The 25,179-nt window shown below is 42.2% G+C and overlaps 1 protein-coding gene and 1 long non-coding RNA gene across 2 annotated transcripts in view; one reads left to right on the top strand and one right to left on the bottom strand.

The window, feature by feature from the left end:
* Positions 1–2,868: 2,868 nt before the first annotated feature.
* On the bottom strand, positions 2,869–11,073 carry LOC138737555 (growth/differentiation factor 10-like). Its single transcript, XM_069888224.1, has 3 exons — positions 10,463–11,073; positions 7,767–8,665; positions 2,869–4,154 (listed from the first exon to the last, which is right to left on the bottom strand). The coding sequence occupies exons 1-3, from the start codon at positions 10,734–10,736 to the stop codon at positions 3,963–3,965; spliced, it is 1,365 nt and encodes a 454-aa protein (XP_069744325.1). The 5' UTR covers positions 10,737–11,073; the 3' UTR covers positions 2,869–3,962.
* A 186-nt stretch (positions 11,074–11,259) lies between these two features.
* The window catches only part of LOC138737556 (uncharacterized), an 84,757-nt gene continuing 70,837 nt past the window's right edge, over positions 11,260–25,179 (top strand). The window contains exon 1 of the long non-coding RNA XR_011341021.1: positions 11,260–11,422. This is a non-coding gene — a long non-coding RNA (uncharacterized lncRNA). The remainder of the gene's footprint in view (positions 11,423–25,179) is intronic.

The following is a 25,179-nucleotide window of genomic DNA, read 5'->3' as shown; positions in this document are numbered from 1 at the left end:
GTTAATGTTTCTGGCTATATCCCTTCATTAGGACTGGGATAAAAGAGGGCAGAAGCTAGAATAAAGGAATGGGGAGGTGATGTGAGCACAGGTAGGAAGGGGGAAGAAGGGAGGAGGGGAGAAAGAAATAGGAATAATGTAAGAGGCTGGGGGGTGATAGGAGTAAAATCAGAGAGCTGAGGAAGAGGCATTGATGGGAGAGGTCAGTAGTCCATGAAATGTAGGGAAGTAGACGGGGAGCAAGAAAATGGAGGTTGGTGACAAGCATCTTAGGAGGCTCGGGTAGGAGAAAGAGAGGAAGGGGAACAACAGAGGGAGAGGTTATCGGAAATTGACAGTTGATGTCGTCTGGTTAGAGACTGCTGAGACAGAACACACAGTGTCCTTCTTCTAATGGTACCAAGAGAAAGGAGGGATGGGTTACTGAGGTAGCGTGATGTGCCAAAATCATATTGAATGGTGGTGCAGGCTCAAAGGGTTGAATGGCCAACTCCTTCTATGATTTTAAAATCACCTGGTGTAGGTAGAGGACGTGGAATGTTTTGTGAGATTATACTACAGTGAAACCTCATTAGAACGCGATTCATTAATCCGCAGAATTGCTTATAGCGCGGTTGTCTGTGGACCCCAAACATTGATTTTAGAATGCCACAGTGGCTAACAGCCACAAACTCAAAAATAGACTCATGGCTCATTTACAAGATGTGTATGTTAATATGTGGAGTTTAAAGGTCTTGAGTCACAGTATTCTGTTTTCCTGCTTCCTGAATCATGACATGTATATGCATCTGTTCCACGACTCGGCTGTAACGCGGTATGAAATCTTGGACCCCAACTACCGCGTTCTAACGAGGTTTTACTGTGTTGTTGACGTAGACTTTGTATAAAGCTGTGAATTATGAAATTCAGTAGTAGGTCCAAATCCGGATGCCATGAAATCTGGACCACCTGAGAAACCCGACTTTTCAAAAACTCTCGCTTGAAATCCAGACCACCCAAGAATATGGACTTCTCGAAAAGCCTTGGCTTTTACGGGCGTGAGCGCCGCAGACGCACAGTGGCAACAAGTGACCACACGGAAGTCGCGAAAATGTAATTTAAAAAAAATTATTCATTTTCATGTACTTGGTGTTTTATATGGAAAAATGTTTTGCTGATAAACTTTCAAAATTTACCTGTTTATTCTCCATAAATTTGAATTTTAAAAATTCTGCCTGAGAATCCGGAAAATCTAAAAATTTGAACCGACCCATTTCCCGAGCAGACCGGTTTAGGACTTTTACTGTTTAAGAAGTATGAAGCGATGTGAATATTTGCAGCCAAGGATCGGCCATGATCTAATTAAATGCAGGGCAGGCTCAACTCATCAGGTTTCTTATGTTCAAAGATTTTAAAGCACATCAACCTTGTCTGCCCTCTGTAGTTGGACGATGGCAACATGAAACACTGTGGGATATTTTCTGAAGCCTACTCCAGATCCATCAAACATTCCTAATACGTTAACTCTGGATCATTCTTGTAAACCTCCTCTGGACTATCTCTCCTGCCAGCAAATAGGGGATAGTCAATAAATGCTGGCAATTTCAGTGACTCCAAACAAAAAAATACATTAATAGTGAAGAACCGTGCCCCTTGTTTAAGACAAAATAAAAAAAAATTCGAACAATCTAAATGTCAGACATTCTAAGCGACAGATCTCAGACTTTCAATGACAACAACATTCTTTTTTTCCTCCCTTTCTCTGCAAGTTTTTCAAACTGAATTTGGTTGGTGCTTTTTGCCTTTAGAAATGACAGAATCAATGCAAAACAAAAGAAACGTTGCCAAACTGAGCCAGGTTGTGAATGGAGATTGCGGGCGGACAGCAGAGGCTGACCCATTCTGTGCCATACTGTGGCTACATTTTCAACCTTAACATTTTAAGCGATTGGCGTTGCACTCTGATCACTAAAAAGGCTGAAGCTGAAGCTAGTTTCAAGCAGGGTCAGAACTGCAGTACAACTGGTCTCTGACAGGGCTTCATTCAACTGTGCCTGCTTGATTCTAAGATTAGCACCAGTGTAGATTCCAAGAAAGATCAATTAAATGAAATCCAAGTTAAAATACAAAAACAGAGGGCTTTATATAAATAGAATTCTCAGCAAATTTATTGCAGAATTAGTAAAATAAAAACATAATGCCAAAATTGCTTGGATTTTCTTAAACCATGCGTGAAATAAATCATGTGCCAAGCAAAAGCAAATAAACCGAGAAGCTCCTTGAGGGATACGTTTCAAACGCACCAAAGTCGCTACACTTCCTACAGCGTAACAGCACCAAATAAAAAAACGTTATAATAAATTCTCACCAGAATCTCTTGCACAATGGACTGCTGGTTTTGTAACAGAAATGTTAGATCTGTTCATTCTCAACAACCGCTGGCAGCTTTAACGACAACGAAGGTTTCAGGTGGAAAGGAGAGAAATGCAAAATTGCAACTATGAACACTTAAAGATTGGATTTCCACCAAGAAAGGCAGATGACTTTAAAACAAACATTTTGAGGCATTTCATCTTCTACAACCGTGCAATTCTGTTCTTGCCATGCAAGTGTTAGCTTGATGTGGAGAGAAGGAACCAATGATAAATCAGTGATTTCTCATGGTCAACTAAAAAAAACATTGACCACATTGACGTCAGGCCAAGTTTGTGGATAAGCAGAGAGAAATTGGCCAGGCCCTCAAAATTGGCCAGTAGCGCATTATATTAGGAGAAAACAAAGGGCCAGTGAGAGTGTACAGAATACCTAGAAATAAAAGTAGATTTTAATAGGAAGAATGTTTTCAGTATGCTGAGTAACTTTGTTGAATAATGTCCTGACAAAATGCAATTTCATATCAATTCCACTTTTAATTTCTCAAGTACTTTGAACATACACTGTCGACTATGAAATGCAAGCTCTGGGTTCTGGGCACATAATTTTAGAAATAGATGCATTACTAAAAACACATTCGTAGATCTTTTACCTTTTAAATATCACATTTGGGCAGAAAGTGTTTTGTGGTTTTTTTTTTACACGTATTGAAGTTAGAATGCTAACAAATCCAGACAAAATGCCTAAACTTAATACCTTCATAGAAGATTGTCAAAGTAATTCTTCAGCATTTTCCCTCAAGTTGTTTCATTAGTTTGAATTTTGTGGATATTAAAATTAGTAACATACTTCAGGGCTTAGTAAATTTTACATTGCCTGTTAATATACCAGATATATGTTAATTTAAAATGTCTATTTTGCAATTAACATTCTCTTTACAATTTACAAAAAGTTGGCAGCTAATCACAATTTCCTGTTGATTATCATCAATAGCTTTTCTCTTCTTAGAAACTTGTGCCAATGTTTTAGTTTATGGGGTTTAAGAATAAAAAGCCACGGGCTTCTGGAAGCTCCCCTACAATTATTTAAATGCTTTTGCTCTTTAACAAAAAAAAGCACAAACTTCTTTGCTACCAGGAATACAAATATTAAATAAGTGAAAAGACGAATAAAGATTTGAACTCACACACAATACACCAAAATCAGGAATATAGTATAATCTACACTTAAATAGACAGCCATTTCTGGTATTATTATTAATTTACATATAAGAGCACAAGAGACCTTGGGTACCTTAATCTGTCCTGTTACCTTCAGATTAAGGGAATATTGTAGAGGAGCAAATGCTGCTTTATCTGATGGTGGATGTATTCGTGTGCTGTAAACAGAATGATCGAATTTTCTGTGTTCCTACATATTGACATCTGGTGTTAACCCCAAATACAATTCGCGACTCAACGCCATAAATTAGCATGTTGATGTTTGCAGATGGAAGGAGACAGAACTGGATTCAAGTTCTTGATTTGAAAGAGACACAATGCAGCTTTTACTTATGATGTAGCAATACAGCATGCTGTATTTAGCAGTTCCTGCTTTATATCTTTGTGTTTTTATCTGCAGGCGCAGGTCTCCACTGACATATTAGGATACACCTTTAACACCACATTTTTGCTTTCATCAAAGAAGAGAACACTCAAAGCGTTCATTTTATCGGGTACACAGCAGGGCTCCGGAATTCCTGGGATAATCCCAACAGCCTTGACAATACTCTGGATTGTTGCATGATTGGAAGGACGAACCACCTGCGACAAAATGCACAATAAATTCATCGATTACTGAAATGCCCTCTTCATAGTGACAAGACTGGAGATTGATTTATGGTCTCAATCTATGAATTTCAAATTCATAATCCTCTTTTGCAATGGGTTCTCCAGATTCAATAGGATAGAATTTATCCAACATCTTTAGAAAATTCTTTGCTTCTCACTACGTTCAAAAAAAAATTCCAACTGCGATATGGCTCAGAGGAATTAATGTCACCTCACATTTAACCCTTTAGACATTTAGCCGGTATTTGAATTGTTATCCTGTAGTAAGCTAAGATGACAAACATTTTTTAGAAGTTTTCCAAAAGGCAATGTGGGTTAAACATCTCATTTACAATTATGAGAGCTCATGAAATTGTAATATTTGCTTTCAGCATTTATTGCTTTCAGCATTGACAGAATAAAAACAAACAACTCAAAAGATTAGATCTCCTCGCTAAAGGTGGTGTTCATATTTATTGAGAAATTAGAGCAGCAATGGAAATGGTCTAGTTGTCTTTGATTTGGGACCCGATAATTTCTTGTTGTTATGTCATATTTTACATGAAATCAAACTTCACAACCATTTTAACAATGCTGAGGGAGCAAAGATAGACATTTTATTCACTGACAACAAGCATTTTGAAATAAAATAAAAACTGTAGGTGTTAGGAGAATTGATGTTCTTGAGAAATGAATCTGGGCCAAAAGCACAACCAAAGAAAAGAATTGCTGTACAATGACTAAAATCTCTGATTTCCTTAACACCAGGGTGGTTTTTAAGCAAATGCAGTTTAACGACGAACAGGCTTTGCTGAAGCCAATTATGGATGATCGCAATACTTTGACATTGTTTTCTGAGTTTTATTTGCAATGAATTGATTGATGAGCCTCATTCTTCTCTTGCAATTTGACATTTGTTGTGTATCTGTGCTCAATCCCATGAAACAATGAAGACAACCATCTCCAATCAAAGCAGGGGGCAGCCTCAATATTAAAATTTGCAGCTTTGAGAAATAAAAGAGTTTTATTTGCAACAGGAAGGGCTACATATCTCAACTCTTTCAACAGGTGTTAAATAAGACCTTTTTATGTGTATTAATTTCACAATAATCATGTTGAGGAACTTTGGGGGACATCCGATGCGCTCTAGTATTTGCCAAAGCCCTTTCCTGCTCACGGTGTCGAAGGCTTTGGTGAGGTCAACAAAGGTGATGTAGAGTCCTTTGTTTTGTTCTCTGCACTTTTCTTGGAGCTGTCTGAGGGCAAAGACCATGTCAGTGGTTCCTCTGTTTGCGCGAAAGCCGCACTGTGATTCTGGGAGAATATTCTCGGCGACACTAGGTATTATTCTATTTAGTAGAATCCTAGCGAAGATTTTACAGGTGGCTAAATTTTGTTTGCAAATGTACATAAATCTGTTAATGAGATAAATGTATTTGTGAAGCTAATTATAGAAAACTGCAAAATGGTTTAATAATATTTTTGTAATATTATTGCCACTGGTAATGTTGGCATTTATTGCCCATCCCCAGTTATTCTTTCAGGGTCTGCGGTGTATCCCCTTTTTGGATCATTTCATTTTTAATTAGAGTACTTTTAGACAATTGAGTAGCTTGCTGGGTCACTTCAGAGGACTGTTAATATTGTTCTGAGGCCAAGATTAGTTTTAGGCCGATCTGGGCAAGGACGCCAGGTTTTTTTTCCCATTTATTTTCTCATATAGAGCTTGTGAGCTTTTTGTGGTGTGAGGCTTGCATTATACCAAAGTTTTAGAATACTGGAGGTGATCTCTCATGTTGAAAAGCTGGGGGATTTCCTGTCAAGGCAAATTTAGATATCAAACTTTCACATGTCAGGTGTTTCAACGTTTACAGCTTTTTGTGCCATATTCTGCCACCATACAGAAGTTTCTGATACTCAGAAGATTTTAGTTGAACAGAGTGGTTTAAAAGATTCTGGAAATGGCAGAAGACAAATTCAAATTTGGTTCCTTTTGGTGTCTCACCTGAAACTAGGGTTAAGGACAGGGATTTAAATTTGACCAGTTCAGGAGGGTCAGGTCAAAGATACACAAATTATATATATATATATACGAAGAGTCACAAATTGATACGGAGAGGCCCCTTAACATATATATATATGGGATGAGGTGAGGGAGGTAGGGGGTATTAGCAGTTCCCTACTGCCCTCTACCTCACTCTTAATTACTATATGATTTGAATGAGCCCTGTTAGAGGGGTGTTTACATTTTCAAGCTGTTAATTATATTTCCCATTAGCACATGACTTGTCTGTGCTGAATGCATGTATTTACAAATTGATCTTCCTTAAATATTTACAGGCGCTATTCCTTCACAGTCTCCGAGATACTCCAACAAAATGTTACGATGGCGAAAAGCCATTGAAATATTCATTTTTCTGGATTATTTAAGGGTGGGCAGTAGAGTGGAGAACAGTACAGGCACAGGACATCCCTGACACGATACACAACACAAATGGAGTAATGAGGGAAAGCATCCCAAATGGATTTCCTTTGGATTCCTTTCTATTCTGTTCGAGAATGGATACCAAATTGCATGGCAATTCGCCACAAATAGATTCAATTGTGCAATTCTACCCTTGGACATTGAATAGTGAACATCTCTCAGCACTCCAAGCATGTGGTTTATGGTAAAGTCTTTCCTGACAGTGCTTGGGTTTCTTTACAATGGCTTTAATAGTCTGCAGTGATTCAGAAGTGGGATTTATTGAGTATTATTCTCCTTAGACGGTGGTACAATCTCTCTTGTTGTATTCAGTCAGCCGATCTTCCACCGGGTCCTCTGATCTTGAGGGTCCCCTAAATGGAGTTTAGCATGCCCTCTTTTAGACCTGCAGGGAGCACTCTAGGAGATGAAACCTCACAGAAGTCAATTCAGCTGAAAAGAACCAGTTCGAACAGAACGGGTCCCAGATCCCTGTACTATATTGTTCACTTGTGGAAGAAATATTGGTGCCCACACCTCCCCCCCCCCCTCACTTCGCTTAATAACATAAAATTCAGGAATATTTATATACAGCTGTTTCCTGTAATGAACCGTGGACTTGCTTCCAATAATTTACAGAGGGAAATCTCTTCAGATACTTCTGAAAATTGGAGCTCAAGGTATAAAGGAGGCTGGGGATATAATATAAAGACCTCTGTGTATTTTTTAGACGCTTAGGAGTCCGCGTCTCATAAAGCATGGCGCGATCTTTGAAGGAACGACGTAATTTCCTTAACTTTTCAGTTTAAATACATGTCAAAATAATCATGTAGTCATGTAGGATGTTATCCATCTCGTTACGCGTTATTTGGCTCGGTAAAAAAAAATCACGGTCTTTATGGAGAGCGATAGACAGGAACAGTGGCTGGGACCCTTTTCGAGATTCGGGAGAACTTTGGTGGTGGTGGGGGGAGTGTTTCGGCAGACGGTCATTGCAACCAGGAGCCACGTGCAATCTGCTGCAGGGACTCAGCCGTGGGAGAAGCCCAGTTCGCCTCAATGACAATTCTCTCTCTCTCTGGACCCCCTGAGTTCCTGCTACAGCAGATTGCAGCGTCCCGCAATAACTTGAGCTCCCTTACCTTGGGCATCGGGAAGACACAGGCTCCTGCACAGTAAAAGGCGTCGAACGACTTGGGAGATATAATCCATTCGCTCCAACCGATATCAGCGAAATCCACCTTGAGGTACCTCCGAGAGCAAGTCCTCGGCTCGTTCCACTGCCGTCTCCTCGCCTTGCGCATGGTCTTCTCGTCGAAGCTCAGCACTTGCGACCTGGCCAGTTGTTGGCCGTGGCCGGGCTGCTTTCTCCGTCTCTCCTTGCGGGTCACCTTCGGCTTGAGGGCGCGGTAGGTGTTCCCCCACAGCTCCTGCTTGCTGTCGTGGTCGTACTCGACCTCGGGCAGCTCGTTGTTCTCGAGGGAGGGCGACGAGTAGTAGGTTTCCCTCCTGACCCGAGAGTCCCGGGAGGCGTTGGGTGACGGCGTCGGCTCTTCCTCGCTGGCCGGGAAGGGTCCGTACCGTTGCAGAGTGAGGCCAACGCTGTTGGGTTCGGAAATGGCCAAGTCGTTGGCGTAAACCAAAATGTAGGGTAGATTGCTGGAAGGGGTCGGGTTGGGGGCTTTGTCTCCGGGATCCAGTTGAGCGCTGATCATTAATCCGTGCGTTCTTCGGGCGTCCTTCACGATGCGGGTAATGTCATTGAGGCACCATGTGCCCCGGCGGTGGGGCGTAACGCTCAGGTTCCCCAGCAGCTTCCCGAGCGGCGAGGCGGTGGAGCGACTTGCGAAGGTCAAGTGGACCGTCTGCGCCTTGTGGGGGGGCAGGAAGGGGCACGGCGCGTCCTTGGAGCGCTTGCATCCCACGGCCCGGTTCCTCCAACGCTTGGGCGCGAAAAAGTGAAACGTGGCCGCCAAAATCAGCTCGGAATCTTGGATGGAGGACAGGTTGAAATGGTAGAGGATTTTCTGATCAAGGGCTTCTGCGGAAAGAAGATACAATCACGTTTGCATCGAAAATATCCGATCTAATTATTGACGTGTCAGGATTTCGCCCGCATTGGCAAGGAACTCAGCAAGAGATTTAATCATTAAAAAAGATGGTCCTGCACCCCGTGTCGTCTGGATCCAGATGTGTAACCCGCCTGATGAACAGTTCTGTGAACATGAACACAAGCGTGCGCCTTTTGCCGAGTGTCACGCGTAAAACTCCCACAGATAACATGCTAGAATGACCTTCTTTTGACATCACATGGTTTCCAGGGAAATTTCAATTCAGGAAAACCAGAGCGGTGGAGTGATTTAAATCGAAAACGCTAAAAATAATAATCACTTGCTTTGAAGGCAGAATTTCCAGCACTGGTACATTACCGTCGCGTCGGGAGACCTTAGTGCAAATAAAAGTCGTTGGGGTCACTCAATAAATAATGGTTCACATTTCATCCGCTCTCTTCTCACCTTTACCCGGCTGCATGGCTCCTTCAAAAATATTGGAGATAAATAGACTTTATGGGCAATCTATTTAAATTACTGCGAACTCGTAAAGCAAGCTGGAATAGGCGAAATGAAAGGAGCATTGTTTCCGAGCTTCGTTAGGGTCCGGCTTCAGTTGTCGAATGTTTTCGACCTTATTCTCGCTCAGGGCCAACAATGGGCCGGGGGGTGGGGGAGTGATTAACCGGGAGTTCCTAGTGGTCTAAATGGCAGAAATGTAACAGATCCGAGCACTTATGTGTCGGTACAATATTCCGTCTGATGGAAACGTTTTATTTCGGGAAGGATGAACGGGCTCTGGCGAATATTAGTTGACACTTCCCTCTCGCCAACGAAACAAAAAGGCAACCAAATCCATTTCCCTTTCCACATTTCACAAAGTTAGGAAGCGCGTGATTTAGAAAAAAAACCCACATATTTTAGGAGTTCTTTGGAGTGGTTCTCGGCGGACAGCGAGGGTGCGAAGAAACATTATGAGCGAGGGGTGAGATGCAGAGGTCCGCGCAGATGGCCCTGTGCCGGGCTCCTGGTCACACGGTATCTGCATCTACACACCTAGATGGAACTGTGGGCCACCTAAACGTATGATAGTGATGCACCGGGATATCCAAACCCCCCCCCTCCCCCCGAACCGTTTTCACCAACTCGAATTGCCCCATAAGTTTACCACGCAGGCAGAATATCAGAATATTTTTCTTGCGAATCAAAACTCTATACTAGTGGTGATACCATAGGACACACACACACATATATATATATATATATATTTATACACACATAAATATATATATATATATATATATACACACACACACACACACACGTATATACATATACACATCTATATAGCTATTTATCTATATACACATCTATCTGTTTATATACACACACATCCACTCCCATACACATGCACACACATATTATATACACGCACACACACATATATATATTTATATATACATACACATATACACATGCATATACACACACACATATATAAAACATATACATACACATGCATTATATATATATATGCAAACATATACATACACATATACACATGCATATATATATATATATATATAAAACATTCTACACATCTATTCTACACACACACACCCAACCATAGGATCCCATAGGTGCTCTGAAGTTGTTAAGGGATTACTTAAGGTGGTATAGAACCACTGTTATATTCTATACTCGCGCCTTCCCAAAGTAAAAGCCATCAGGATATACTCCAAGAGCAATTAAACTCCGCGGTCTGTCACCGATGGTTTTGCCCTTACCCTCCGTCGCCTTGAAGCTGCGGACAGTGTTGCCGTCCCTCGGCCGGTTTCCCTCCCGGTTGTACTTGTCATACAGTTTCAACATATGCACAGCCACCATATCCTGAGTGGCGCGACCCAGCACCGAGGGGTGACCGGGGCGAGTCGGGTGCATCTTGGAGGCGCCTGGCGCAGCAGCATCTCCCGCATTCACGCTTCCAGCCCGGACGCTGGCCAAAGCGAGAGAGGCGAGCACCTGGAACAGGAACGCGCGCTCCGGCCAGAAGCAAGCCATGGTGCCGATCGCTGCGCCTTCCAGCTCAGTCGATGTCGTGGGTGTATTGTATTTCGAGCGCCTCTTGTGTCTGGGCAAAGGGTCAGGAGTAGGCGCTGAAGCAATCAGACTGAGTGCAATGAAACTGTTGGTGCCCCTTGGTGCCAGCTGAACGTGCTCGCGGAGAAAGGGAGGGAGGGAGGGAGGGAGGGAGTGAGAGAGAGAGAGAGAGAGAGAGAGAGAGAGAGAGCCCTTGCCGATTAACTTGGTGAAGCCTCTACCGCCTCCTCCCTCCTCGATGCCCTGTCCCTTGGATTGTGACTCCCTGTAATTATGACCTCCAGAAAACGTGCAACTTCCACTCCCTCCACACACACAAAAACTTTTTTTAGGTTACAAGATCAGTGACGAAATGCATCCGCGGGCCAATCGAAGGCGAAGCCCTCCTGAGGCTAGCCAATGGGCAGGCAGGTGCGCGGGGTTCCCGACGAGGACGAGCCCCTTGAACTCGCTCAATGGGACGGAGCCCCTGAGCGGCCCGCGGCCGTGGCGGTCCCTTTAAATCTCCCGGGGAGAACGACGGCTGCGATCCGACGAGATGAAGGACGCTCCCCGCGCCAGTTTAATCTCCGAGGCAGTGCAAAAGGAGCTTCGAGATGCAATTTCCTCCAAGCAAATGCATTTTTAACCTCGTCGCTTCTGAAATGGTTGGCATTGTTTTTAAACTCACTTGTTTGCCCCAGCCAGCGAGGGCGCGACGTCCTCCCACGTCTGGCGCTTCCAGTCACGGCCCGGGACATCGCATCGCCCAGACCTCTTGGCGTTCGGGATGCCCTTCCTCAGGTTGCCATCCAATTGAGTCCGTCTCCCTGTTACTCGATGGGATGGAACAGTTAATGCGACAGAAATGTAACAGTCTAAGTTACATTTAAGACATTGCTTATTTATTTCCACATTGCAACACTATCATATTGGCTTTGTGGCATTAATGACTTGGGGTTGTTCAAACTTCCGTTGGTGTTGAATTGCCCCAAGAACTCTGAATAGCTTTAATCCCCCAGTCAGATCTTCTGCTCTGACAGTTTCCAGCTCCTTCATCTGGCGTCTATCTAACATCTTCTTGCTCATGGGGTTTTTTTTTTTTGGTTGTTTGCCTTGGCCATACCTTTCTTTCCATCGCTAATTCCGCTTTTTAGTTCAGGCTCTTGAAAATTCACTTCCCTGGAGGTTTGAAGGCTGAAGCCAAAACCTTTGCGATGCACGGACAGATTTGGCAAAGTGCTTAGTATTCTCTGAGAGTTGCCCAATTCTGCCGAGGACGTGGCTTTGCGTCAATTGGTCATTATTGCCCGTCGACTCAACATTTAGAATTGATTTTGCAACAGGACTTGAAAGTTTTTTTTAAAAACCCCAAGGTATATTAAATAAATCAAATCACCCCATTTGAGTCTTCAATCGGACAGCAGATGGGAATGTGTTTTGAATCCGGGGAGGAGGGAGTGGGGTAGATTTACCAGATATTTCTGGGTCCTTGATCAGTGAGATAACTGGCTGCAGCGGTCTAATCAAAAAAGTCGATCCATCCATAGCTCAGGTCACAGTACAAAGCCAACACTCAAATTGGCACTGGATTGTGCAGTGAAAGTAAAACTTTGGAGTATTGATTTCTGGTGTATTTCTTAAAATAATTACTGGTTGAATTCAGTGAGTTGTTTTGCTATTTTTAACGTTATTTTAGACCATTGATCCCCCCCCTCCCTCACATACCACCTTAAATAATCCCTTGCTAATCACATGTCATGGGTGATCTGTGATTAGTAAGGTGGTACATGAGTGGGGGAAAAACCAAGGCTGAGAACCACTGGTTTAGACCAATGCATTTAGAGATGAAGCACCGTAATAAGCCCTTCCAATCCACGGGCCCAATTACCCCCATGTGACCAATTCACCCACGCCTTTGGAAGGCGGGAGGAATTCTCTTGAGAGGACATTGGCCTGGAACGTCAGCTCTGCTTCTTTCTGCACGGTGGTTGGCCGCCCTCTTAGGCATTTCCAGCCCTCTTTGCTTTAGAATTTCAGGTACTGTTTATATGTGGACTGGCATTCTTCCACCTATTTATTTTGTTTATCAGCACCCTGGGGTCCCGTGAGTGTGTAACAGTCTCTGAATGTGAAATGACTGTGGACAATGCATGCGTTCAATGTTTGCATTCATTGGTAGATATTAAAATGACAACCTGGCCTTTAAAGATTGTTAGAGAATGTCGCTCTCTGGTTTACCATCTTTTCATTTTTTTTTGGCGCCTTGGCTTTAAACCAATACCGCCCTTTTTGAAGTCTTAATGCAAAAGTTACAAGTCCTTCATTAGTTTACAATTCAGGCTACTCACCCAAAATTTAAGTTACAATTTGAAAGCCCCACCATGCCTCTATGCATTCTTCAACCATGATAGTTGGGGACAAGAGTCATGGCCTCATTCTCGAATTCCGTAGATGGGACTGGCATATTTATATTAAGTCAGCTCACTGTATCAACAGTAGTCCACAACAGGAGAGAGCAGGTCTTCCTCAAGGCACTCCATCCCGTGTGCCGCACGTCGAGTCGGGAGTCCTTAATCTGGACGACGAGGTAGCAGAGCGGTGAGCAGAAATCCCCAGATACTTAGCGAACAGGGTCACTGGCCACCCGCCGAAGCCTCCTGAACTCATTGAAGGTGAGGCCGAGGATCTGGTTTACCATTAGAGGTAATGACCAAACTTTTTCAGGAATTGAATTGTTGATTTTTCTCAACGTTGGTTGATGTAGTGCTGAATATTCCATGGATGTTTTGGAAGCAGTTTAATGATGTTTACCTCTTCTCTCCCCACCCAGAGCATAATTTCATGGTTGGTCATGAACTATCAGTTGGATTAGAAGGAGATATAGTAAATTAGATTCCTATTTAAACAGGGAAAGATTGCAGCTTTTTGTTTCCTTGCAAATCGACTTAGGAATGGTTGTGTGTGAATTACATAAGGTAAAGGCTCCATTTAGAATGTTTACATGCATGGAACTTTTAAACTTTGCCATAAAAGAGTTGCAATTTTGTCCAGCACCCCTCACAGAAATGAAGCCCTCCCTGGATTACAAAACCAGTGTTCTACCACTGAACTATGGAACCAGATTTGGTTGGGAGCTACAATGGGTATAAATCAAGAGGGAAAATGAGATGTTGTCTACTTGGATTTTCAGAAGGGTGTTGACGAGGTGTTGCACACCAAGGCTGCGAAACCAGATATGAGGGTGGGCCTAATATTAAATCAGCTGGGACTGGACTTGCTGGAGATATGAAGAATAAGAGAGGGTCTTACTGACATATTTAAATTATGAATGAAATGGATTAGATAAAATCAGACACAGTAGTAAGTGAAACCAGAATTAGGAGATGTAGCCTTGAGATTCAGGACAGAGATGGGGAGGAACAGATTTTCCCAAGGACCCATCTATCAGTGGAATACACTGCCCAATGAAGCAGTGGAGGCTGCCTCTTTAAATATATTTAAGACACAGAATGGATTTTTTTTGTTTGTTGCACAATTGAGGAATAAAGAATTATGGATTAAAAATGGGCAAGTGGAGAGGAGTCCATGGACAGGTCAGCCATGATCTTGTTGACTGGTGGAGCCAGGTGTCTTCATCCTGCTACTTTTCCTTATGCGCTTGTATTAGACGTTAGTTACTGGAAGCTCATGAAAAAGAGTTGAGGAGCTTACTCCAGCTCCTCTATTCATCGCAAGGACAACATCCAAACCAGAACTTTGAGTAGTGCAAAATAATTGTGTTGGAACAAGTCTGGCATTGGTCATATCTTTAAGATGCATTTGAGCTCACTGAATTTCCCTATTTTGTGAATGGGAATCACAGAAACAATGCAGACTTAAGAAATGATTGAGAGTATTTTGCCCACTGTTTACATCAGTCAATAAAGGGGTATAGAAGCTAAATGTCTGCAGGACAGTATAGGCCCTTCAGCCCACAGTGTAGTGCTGACCTAATAACGACCTAGATTTTCCCTACTGCATCACCTCTTTTTCTCAGCTCCATGTTCCTATTTAATACTTTCTTAAATGATCATATTGCACCTGTCCCCACTAACATTGCCAGCAACACATTTCGTGCACCCTCCACTCGGTATGAAGAACCTGCCTCTTCCATCCCCCCCCCCCCCCACCCCGCACTTGCTCCCAAGCCCTGTAAAACTATGCCTCCTTGTGTTAGCCATTCCAGCCCTGAGGAAACAGCCTCCAGCCATCCACAGATGAATGCCTCATCATCTTGTACACCTCTATCAGGCCAACCTTTGTATTCTGTTGCTCCAAGTTTACTCAATCTATCCTCATAAGGCATGCTCTCCAATCCTGGAAACATTCTTGTAAATCTGTTCTGCACCTTCTCTATTGCAACCATGTTCTCCCTGACGTGAGGTGAACAGAACTGAGCACATTATTCCAAGTCTTCAATAGATGCAAAATTACCACTCAGCTCTTAAAATTGATCCCATGGTTAATGAGGGCTAATGTACCATATGTCTTCTTAACAACCTGTGCAGCAGCTTTGAGTGTCCTATGGACATGGACCAAAAGATCTCTCAGTTCATCAACTACTGCTCAGAGCCCTCATTGTAACAAATTTGATCTTCCGACATGAACAATTTCACACTTTTCTGGTGTAAATGTTGTCTGCCACTTCTCAACCTAGCCATGCATCCTATCAAAGTCCCTTTGTAGCCTTTGGCAACCTGCTAGATCAGTGGTTCCCAACCTTTTTCTTCCAACTCACATACCACTTTAAGTATTCCCTATGCCATAGGTGCTTTGTGATTAGTAAGGGATTGTTTAAGGTGGGATGTGGATGGAAATCAATAAATTTGAAAACCATTGTTTTAATCGTGTCTGACTTGTTATATGCACGGTTTCATAACTCCAAAGGAAATGGGCCACTGACAATTTTTCTCAAGAAAATTATTTTGATAACAATTGGGTCTAGAGCAATGGTTCTCAACCTTCCCTTGCCACTCACATACCACCTTAAGCAATCCTTTACTAATCACAGAGCACCAATGACATAGAGAATACTTAAAGTGGTATGTGAGTGGGAAGAAAAAGGTTGGGAACCACTGCTCTAGATTATCTACAACACTGCCAACCTTCATGTCATCTGCAAACTTACAAAACCACTCTTCCCCTTCTTCACGAAGAGGAGGGGGGTCCCAGAACAGATCCCTCTGAACATCACTGGTCACTGGCCTCCATGCAGAATATGAACCATCTGCAATCACCCTTTGATTTCTCTTGGCAAGCCCATTCTGTATCCAGAAAGCAAGGTCTTCTTGAATTCCATGCCTGCTCACATTCTGAAAGAACCTTACATGGTGAACCTTATCCAATGCCTTGCTGTAACCCATATACATTACATCCACTGCTCTACCTTGATCAATATGCTTTGTTACATCCTCAAATAATTCATTCAGGTTCGTCAGGAATGACCTCCACCACCCTCCCCTTGACAAAGCCATGATGACTATCCCTAGTCAGATTATGCCTCTCTAGATGCTTGTAAATCATATCTCTCAGGATCTTCTCCAACAGCTTGCCCACCACTGAAGTAAGATTCATTGGTCTCTAATTTTCTGGGTTACCTCTACTCCATTTCTCAAACAGGAGAACAACATTTGCAACCTTCTAATCCTACTGTACCTCTCCTGACCCTCGTAATGATGGGAAGATCATATTCAATGGCTCATCAATCTCCTCCCACATGAGCTATGGATAAATCACGTTTTGTCCTGTTGACCTATCTAACCACGCTTTTCAAACAACACATTCTCTTTCTTAATGTCAATGTGCTCAGGGGTTTCTGCCCACCAAGGTCTTTTTCTCTGGTAGAACATTCATTAAGGATTCTGCAACCTCCTCTGATTCCTTGCACACATTTCCACTATCCTCACATGATTCATCTTCTGAGATTTCCTCCGTCTTGCCCACCAAGGCCTTCCCATGGCTCCTTTTAAATCCTTTAAGATCTTTCCTGGCAATCTTGACATTTTCTAGAACTCTATCTTCTTAATCCTCTTGTAAGCTTTTCTAAAATTTAGACATTCAGCACAGTAACAGGTCATTTCGACCACCAGTCCATGCCGGCTAATTAACCTACACTCCCAGTAGGTTTCAAATGAAAACCCCTGCAGACATGGGGAGAGCATATAAATCCCTAACAGAGCATGGAGGATTCGAACCCTAGTCCCAATCGCTGGCGCTGTAAAGGCATTGCGCTAACCGCCTCGCCAACCGTGCTGCCCCTCCTTCGTAACTCGATATTCTACATCCCTTGTACACCGTGGTTCTTTCACCTGATCATCTTTTCCCTGCTTCAGTGGACTATAGTTGTGCAGAGCACCATGAAAATGTTACCTGAAGTGAAATATAAAGGTCTGCAGATGCTGTGATTGTAGTAAAAACATAAAAATGCTGGAGGAACTCAGCAGGTCTCATAGCATCCATAGGAAGTAACGATATATAACCAAAGTTTCGGGCCTGAGCCCTTCTTCACAACTTGTAGAAGTTTTTTTTTCCCCTCTTTTTTTTAAAATTTTTTTATTTTTTACACCATAAATCACATTAGCCATGATATACACTTTTTCTTTTTCACACATATACAGTGACTTTTTCTCCCCCCCCCTCCCTCCTCCCAAGCCACCCCCCCACCCCTCCCCTCTCATCCATTTTAGGTATACAATCTAGGTTGCATTAAACCAGTCAGACAATGTTGTCATTCAACAAAAATACACCAGAAATTCTACTGAGTCCATTCTTTTCTTTCCTTCTCCTTCCATCAACTTAGGTAATGTTTGTCCCCGGTAGATTTTCGCTATTGTATTTAATGTAAGGCTCCCATATTTGTTCGAATATTTCAATATTATTTCTTAAACTATGTTATTTTTTCTAATGGAATACATTTATTCATTTCTATATACCATTGTTGTATTTTCAAATTATCTTCCAATTTCCAGGTTGACATAATACATTTTTTTGCTGCGGCTAGAGCTATCTTAACAAATCTTTTTTGTGCATCCTCCAAATCAATTCCAAATTCTTTGTTTTTTATGTTACTTAGGAGAAAGATCTCTGGATTCTTTGGTATGTTGTTTTCTGTTATTTTATTTAATATCTGATTGAGATCATCCCAAAATTTTTCTACTCTCTCACATGTCCAGATTGCATGAATTGTTGTTCCCATTTCTTTCTTACATTGAAAACATCTATCAGATACTGTTGGGTCCCATTTATTTAACTTTTGCGGTGTAATGTATAGTCTGTGTAACCAATTATATTGTAACAACTTGTAGAAGTTGATGTGGCTATCTGCTGCCTGTTGGTTCCCTGTTCAAAATAAGGCATAGAAGGAACTTAATGCATCAGGTTAAAGTAATCCTCGAGCAATAGTTACACCCGCTGCTTAACGTTTATGATTTTATAAATACTTGTAGTGAGACCTTGCTGACAGAAGCAGCTGCAGGAAATAATATCACCTAAATATTTGAATTAATTTCAATTCTACTGTACTTTGAAGCATTCTCGGCCCTGCGTAAGAGTGTGAATGAAGGAAAAGAATTGTAGCAATTCAGCAGAAACCTATGTTTTGTCTTTAATTTGGCTGACTGGGTGGCCGTGCCCTGTACTGCTTAACGTGGCTTATTGGAAAAGCTTTCTGTTTTTAATGTTTTTGCCATTCATCTATTGTTATTCATGCGTAATGTTATTCTGTCACCTTCTTAATGATAGGATCTTGAATTGAGAGAATACTTCTCTGAGTGAGTTCATTTCCAAATGTCTTATTATGGCAGAATGTCTTTGAGCTTGGCTTTCTTGTTTTGGACATGGTCTTTTGTATGGTGTAACCCTATTGATTTAATATTGTTAAGAATTGGGTTCTTCAGCACCTGGTGAACTTGAGTTTGGAGACTTGTAGAATATATATGTGGTTTTCCTCATGATTATTGCTTCATTTTAAAAATTTGATTACTTTCACAGAACTGATGTCAGCCATTGGTCATTCAGAATTGTTTTGTCATTATGAGTTTACATCTCAAGTCCAGTGAAATTTAGGTGCAACCCGATGAAACTCCGGTTGTTGGTTTAAAAAAAAACATGGACACATAACCAAACATAACACACAAGCAATACATATGCAGGACAAATATTCAAATATAATAAATAAATATTGTTTTGTAAATATAAAAGTCTCTGAGAGTAGGTGTGAGCAGTTCCATTGGTCGTTCAGCATTCTCACTGCCCGTGGGAAGAAGCTGTTCCTCAGCCTGGTGGTGCTAGTTCTGATACCCCTGTATCACTTTCCTGATGCTGTGTGTGACGTGGAAGGGGTCCTCAATAATTTTGCTCGCCCTCTTCACACGACGAGTTCAGTAGTTCACATTGATGGAGGGGATGGAGACTCTCGTGATGCTGTCTGCCACACCCAATGTCCTGTGGATTGACCTCTGATCCATTTCTCTGCAGCAACCATGCTACGCTCTGATGTAGCTGGCCAGAATGCTCTCAATAGAACTCCAGTAGAAGGTTGATATAATAGCCTTGACCACTTCAATATTCTCAGGAAGTTCATTCGCTTTTGTGCCTTCCTGACAAATGAGGAGCTATTGAGTGTTCATGAGAGATCACTAGTTAAGTGAACTCCAAGGAACTTGATGCTCTCCACTCTCTCCACTACAGAGTTGTTGATGTGTAGTGGAGGGTGGTCATTTCTAGTCTTCTTGAAGTGCTTGAACATCTCCTTCATCTTGTCCACGTTGAGACTTGGGTTGTTATTCTCATACCATTCCATCTCTTCTTTAGTGTGACTCATTGTTGAGGCCAGCTACTGTGGTGTCATCTGCAAAATTGGTGACACTGTTGGAGCTGGCAATGAAAGGTAGTCTGTAGAGTGAACAGGATCGGGCTGAATACTACTGAATCTCAGCCACGGAGATGGAGCGAGGGAGTGCTGCGTTGTTGTTTCAGATGAAAATGCCCCCTCGGGTCCATGCAAATGACTCCGTAACTCTAGGTCAAAGAGCAAATGGATTGTTTAACCAACTGCAATGCTATGATAACTTTTCATTGCAATTTTGTTTGTTGGTTCATTGCTGTTTCTGAGTTGACTGTTCCTCTATTACAACAGTGAATACAGTTCAACACCTCATTTTGATCAGGAAAGTTCTGAGATGATTATTGTGGCCAAATGAATGACTTTTTTTGACGAAAATATAACCAAGAGGGCAATAAGGAAAGAGAAGTGCAGAGTGGGCTGGATCCAGAGATTATAGTAGTATATGGCATTCATGGCCTGTGCAACATTACCTGAAAAAATACCATGGAAGTAATGATAAGAAAGCATGGTTATTTTTTTCCTCTCTGATTTGCACAGTTTACTTGCATTTTTTAAAATTTGTTTACATGTGTACTTTGAGTACAATTCTTTTTGCACTACCAATAAGTGGTAATTCCACCTCACCTGCAGGAAAAAGAATCTCAGGGATGTATGTGATGCCTGTACCCTGACAATGAATCTGACTTTGTTAAAAGGCCAGATTAAAACAAACGTAATTTACTATGACCTAAGCATGTCTTGTACGTGATTCACAGAGAGATTAATTTGTGTACAGCAAGAATATAACTTGCAATAATTTCTGCTCCTTCCTTGCACAAAGGAGGCCTACTGAGTTGCTATTGACTTTTAGACTATTTCCTACTTGTACCATGCCCATCAGCGTCCTTGATTTTCCTGCTGCCTATTTACGTGTGCCAGGGGCAATGTATAAATAGCTGATTCATCAGCACATCTTGGGGTGTAGGAGGAAGTCAGAGTACTCGGGGGGGGGGGGGGGGGGGGGCGGGGGGAACCCACATGTTCACGTGCAAACCTCACACCGACAGCCCTCGAGGTACGGATTGAATGCAGGTCGCTGGGACTGTGAGAGAGCGTTATGTGCAGGCCTGTTTCCGCACTGTATGGTTCCAGGATTTGGAAGGTGCAGAGTTTAGCAAGTAGGAAACAGAATGCCGAGACATGGGGATAGAGGAGAGCAACAACATCGGAGGGTTATGGATGGCAGGAAGTAAGCAGTGGGGGAATGTGAGAACAAGGGTACGATTTGAGTACCAACGGGTTGCTGAGAGGTGATTCTGGGCAGTAATTGGTCTAAAATAATAGTTTCAATCCATCAGTCTATGATTAGATTCAGACATTTCCTATCTGAAAGTTTAAAGCCACAAATTGCTTCGTTCAGAGATTATTTATATTTCCTAAACTCTGGGTAAACCTCAGATGATGATCTTACATTGAAGAAACTTGACTGAGTTTTGTAGTGGTACACAACACGATTCCATCCTTATGTGGCCTGCAGTGGCCTAAAGTTTCACACAAGGAAGTATTGTAAACTTGCAATATGTACAACGTGCTTGTGTATGTGTTATATTGTAAACTTTATCCTTCAGTGCACATAATGACGGGTGGTAAGTGTCATAATTGTGTGCAGTTTATGAAAATTTTTGGCATTGGCAAAATAAAATAGCTTTTGTGGCTATTTAGGGATTTTGCTGTAATAACTGATGAAGCCCAGATGGATGGCAAATTGTGCCAGTCTTATGCAGCATTATAGTTTATCTGTGGTTTATCTTACTACAGAGGATTAGCTACGTCATTAGCAGACCCAGCAATGGTTGCAAATAGGTAGACTAAGATCAATAACAATAAATGTGAGAGATTTAAAATAAAATCATATGCATTTTTTTCCCTCCGTCTAGAACAGGCAAAAAAACAAGAGTCGATCCTGGTGTCTGCTGTTGCAGCCGCTGGTTTCAATGAAAAAAAAGTGCTTCTTAATTAAAGTTTTGGTAAACTTCTCTTTGGGAATTATCCAGGGTGCCTTTTGTTTGATGCTTTGATTTTATTCACAGCTTTATATACATGACCTGCACGAGAGCAGTGTGTTGACCTCGCCTATTTTTGTTTTCTTGTCTGCAGTACTTTTACACAATGGTGCTCCTGTGATAAGAAGGCAGGGAACAGCAGGAGATAGCAACAAGCTGGGCTGCTTAGGTCACCATCCATTTACTGCTTTCGCCTCTCCAATTCGCTTGAAACCTCCATTCACATTAATGTACTTGTCTTAGCCTTAAACCAGTGCAGTAAACTCCCAGCCCTTGATACTTTGACATTGTTACTGGAGAATTGAGAAATAAATCAAGGATAGCTAATATTTCTTGCTCAATTTTATTGCTGAACAGCGGGAAAGCGAAGTCATTAAGCTCGATTGCTTTGATTCCTTTATGCATCTGAGATGATGAAATAATAAGTGGGTAGAAAAGGAATTCAAATTAGCTCTGGGTCACATAATTCCTCCATTCTGTATATGGTTAATCAACAGCATTTCTCCCGTACCTTAAATAAAGAGCTGTGCTATTAGTGTTCACCATTGGTATTCGGAATACATTCAGCTTGTTGTGGAGATTTCTGTGATCTTCTTTGGTCCCCCTTTCACTCTTAGTTGCGTTTTACAAGCCAAGAGCTTGTGCTAAATTGGGAAAATGTATTTCATTTCCCCCGAGTGAGAGCGCTGAGGTTGGTGCTTACATTTGGGTATATTTTGCATCGTAGGAAGAATGGAGCTCAGTAGAGCCAGGTAATTGCATGGAATTGAAGGCCACTCGGCTCACTTGGTGTGTGCTAGTTCCTTGGAAAACTCTTAAAAATGAGTTCCTGCTCATTTGCTGTGGTTTTTTTCCCCTACTGTTCACACATAGATGCCCACCCCGACCATCCAGTGGCGTCAATATGGTTAAAAGTTGGTACCAGATTAAGGGCAGCAGCGATCGGGACCAGGGTTTGAACCCCGCACTGTCTGTAAGGAGTTTGTATGTTCTCCGCGTGGGTTTCCAACAGGGGCTCCGGTTTCCTCCCACCGTACGAAATGTACCGGGGAGTTGTAGGTGGCAAGGGCTCGTGGGCCAAAATGGCTTGTTACTGTGCTGTATGTCAAAATTTAAATGTATAAATTAGATGTCACTTTAAGTGGGGAGCAGCCCTTAAATAACAATCACTTATAACCCTAACCCTAACCTTCAGTCACTGATCTTTTTATAAGTACATGGCAAAAATAAAAGTATCATGTGGACAGAATGTTTAGCAGCTTTACCTCTCTGTCACTCGTGTATGGCTTACCAACATCACACTTATTTCATTACTTTAAGATTCGACATTTTATTTCAGTCTTTCCCAAACTTCCCTTAGTTACCTGCCAAAGAAACCTGGGAAGATCTAGTATCAGCTAATCCAGGAGTGAGAGGGTCAGTTTCAAAAAGTTATAGCTCTACTCTTGTCACTTTAAAGTCACTCACTTTCTAAAATAAAGGCAGAATGGGACTAAGAATTGGAAATTAAGGAGAAACAGTGGGAAGAGGCTATTGAGAGAATTCGTTCTACCACCTCCATGCTTGCTTGGGACTCGTTCAGTTGAAGGGACTGGACAGGGTTCACTTTTCTAAATCCAAACTGTCAACCACAGAACGTGGAGACGTACAGCAAAAGAAGTCACTCAGCTTACAAGTCTGCCCTGAGCACAATACCCAAATCAAACGAAAGATCTGCTGCTTGCACATGCTCCACTTTGAAGCTGTTTGGGGCAATTGGTATTTACAGTCAGACTGGATCAAAAGGGACCCCAGTTTCTCTTTTGAGCAAGAGCAGATCTTTGGTCAACAATCTTAGGTACCCCTAATAATACGAATGTTGACTACTGCAGAATTGGGGCCTTTAATTAGACATACAGCACAGAAACAGGCCCTTCTGGCCTTTGACCCCGTGTTGCCAAATTGCATCCAATTGACCTATAGCAACTGTAATTGTTGAATGTATGGGAAGAAGCTGAAGTGAACAGAGGAAACCCACACAGACATGGGAAGAAAGGACAAACTCCTTACAGACAGTGCCGGATTCGAGCCCAGGTTGCCAGTGCCGGATTCGAGCCCGGGTTGCCAGTGCCGTAACAGTGTTGAGCTAACCGTGCCATCTGTTTGCTATTGTTTATGGCTCAACATCTGCTTTGGAATGCTGATAAAATCAGGAGTGTGTATGCATCTCAGCGAGAGATGGTCTGAGGGTTGTCGTAGCTGGACGCCACCTCAAAACAATTCTTGTGACATCTCAATCTTCAAAGAACCAAATGTAGCCACACCTGCTCAATGTAGAGCAGCTATTCTCAACAGGGCCATAAGCCCCACCCCCTCCCCAGGGGGCCATTGCACATTTTAAGGGGGCCACGGACCAAAATAATTATATTAAAAAAATTGTTTTGTGTAGTCGGTAGGAATGAAGTATATAAGAAACCAACTAAATGACTGTTTCACAGCGAAGGGGGCCCTAAACTTTGAGAAGAATCCTAAGGGGGCCATCTCCCCCCCCCAAAAAAAAGTTGGGAATGGCTGATTGAGAGAAGGTGGTGTGCATTGGGAGGACAAGTCTGCAGAAGACATGTAGGAAGTGAAGTTGTTTCTTTCAGAGATGTAGGTGGAGCTGTGATTAGACCTCTGAGAAGATTGACCTGAATTTGCAGATCTTGAAAACAATTAAATCTATAGTTTTGCTGACCTACTGCTGATCATTTTGACAATGTGATGTAATTTTTATGTGGTGTGCGGAATGAGGTACATTTTTATAAATAAACATTCAGTGATCAAATGGATTGACAACCAGCGCCTTTTTTCCCAGAGTGGGAGTAGCAAACACCAGAGGACATCTGTACAAAGTGAAAGGAAGAAAGTTCAGGGGAAGACATTTTTCACCCAGAGCATTGTGGGTGCCTGGAATGCATTGTCTGGGCTACTAGAACATTTGGGGCTTTTAAGAGACTCTGAGGCAGGCAAATGGATGAAAGAAAAATAGAAGATTATGAAGTAGGAAGAGTTGTTTCTTTTGGGTAGGAATATAGAGGTCAGCATGACATTGAGGGACGAAGGGCTTGACCTGTGTTGTAGTGTTTTATGTTCTATCTTCTATAGAAAACAGGAAAAGATTGCTCATTACACTCTTTCGCTAAATATATATTTGTGAGGCTGTTGCTCTGTCCTGACCAAAGCATCTGTGACAATTTCCCAGTCATGTTCAGCACTGTCTGCCTCATGGGTTGGGTCAGACAGGTGACCTTTTCCCAATCTGGAGTTCTTCCCATTCTGTGCTTTGGCAACCAGTCAGAATACTCTGTTGTAGAAATCTTTGAGGGTCTTTGGTAACACACCAACTCTTCTGAAACTCTTCACAAATTATAGCTGCTGGTGAGCCTGCTTTGTGATTGCATCAACGTGGAGATCCCAAGATAGATCTTCAGACAAATCAGTTCCTTAGATTTGCTAACATTGTAAAGTTGTTGTG

This window comes from Narcine bancroftii, chromosome 6 (genome assembly GCF_036971445.1).
Source record: "Narcine bancroftii isolate sNarBan1 chromosome 6, sNarBan1.hap1, whole genome shotgun sequence".
Lineage (NCBI taxonomy): Eukaryota > Metazoa > Chordata > Chondrichthyes > Torpediniformes > Narcinidae > Narcine > Narcine bancroftii.
The sequence above is the reverse complement of the archived record's forward strand: the minus strand, read 5'-3'. Positions and strand labels throughout refer to the sequence as shown.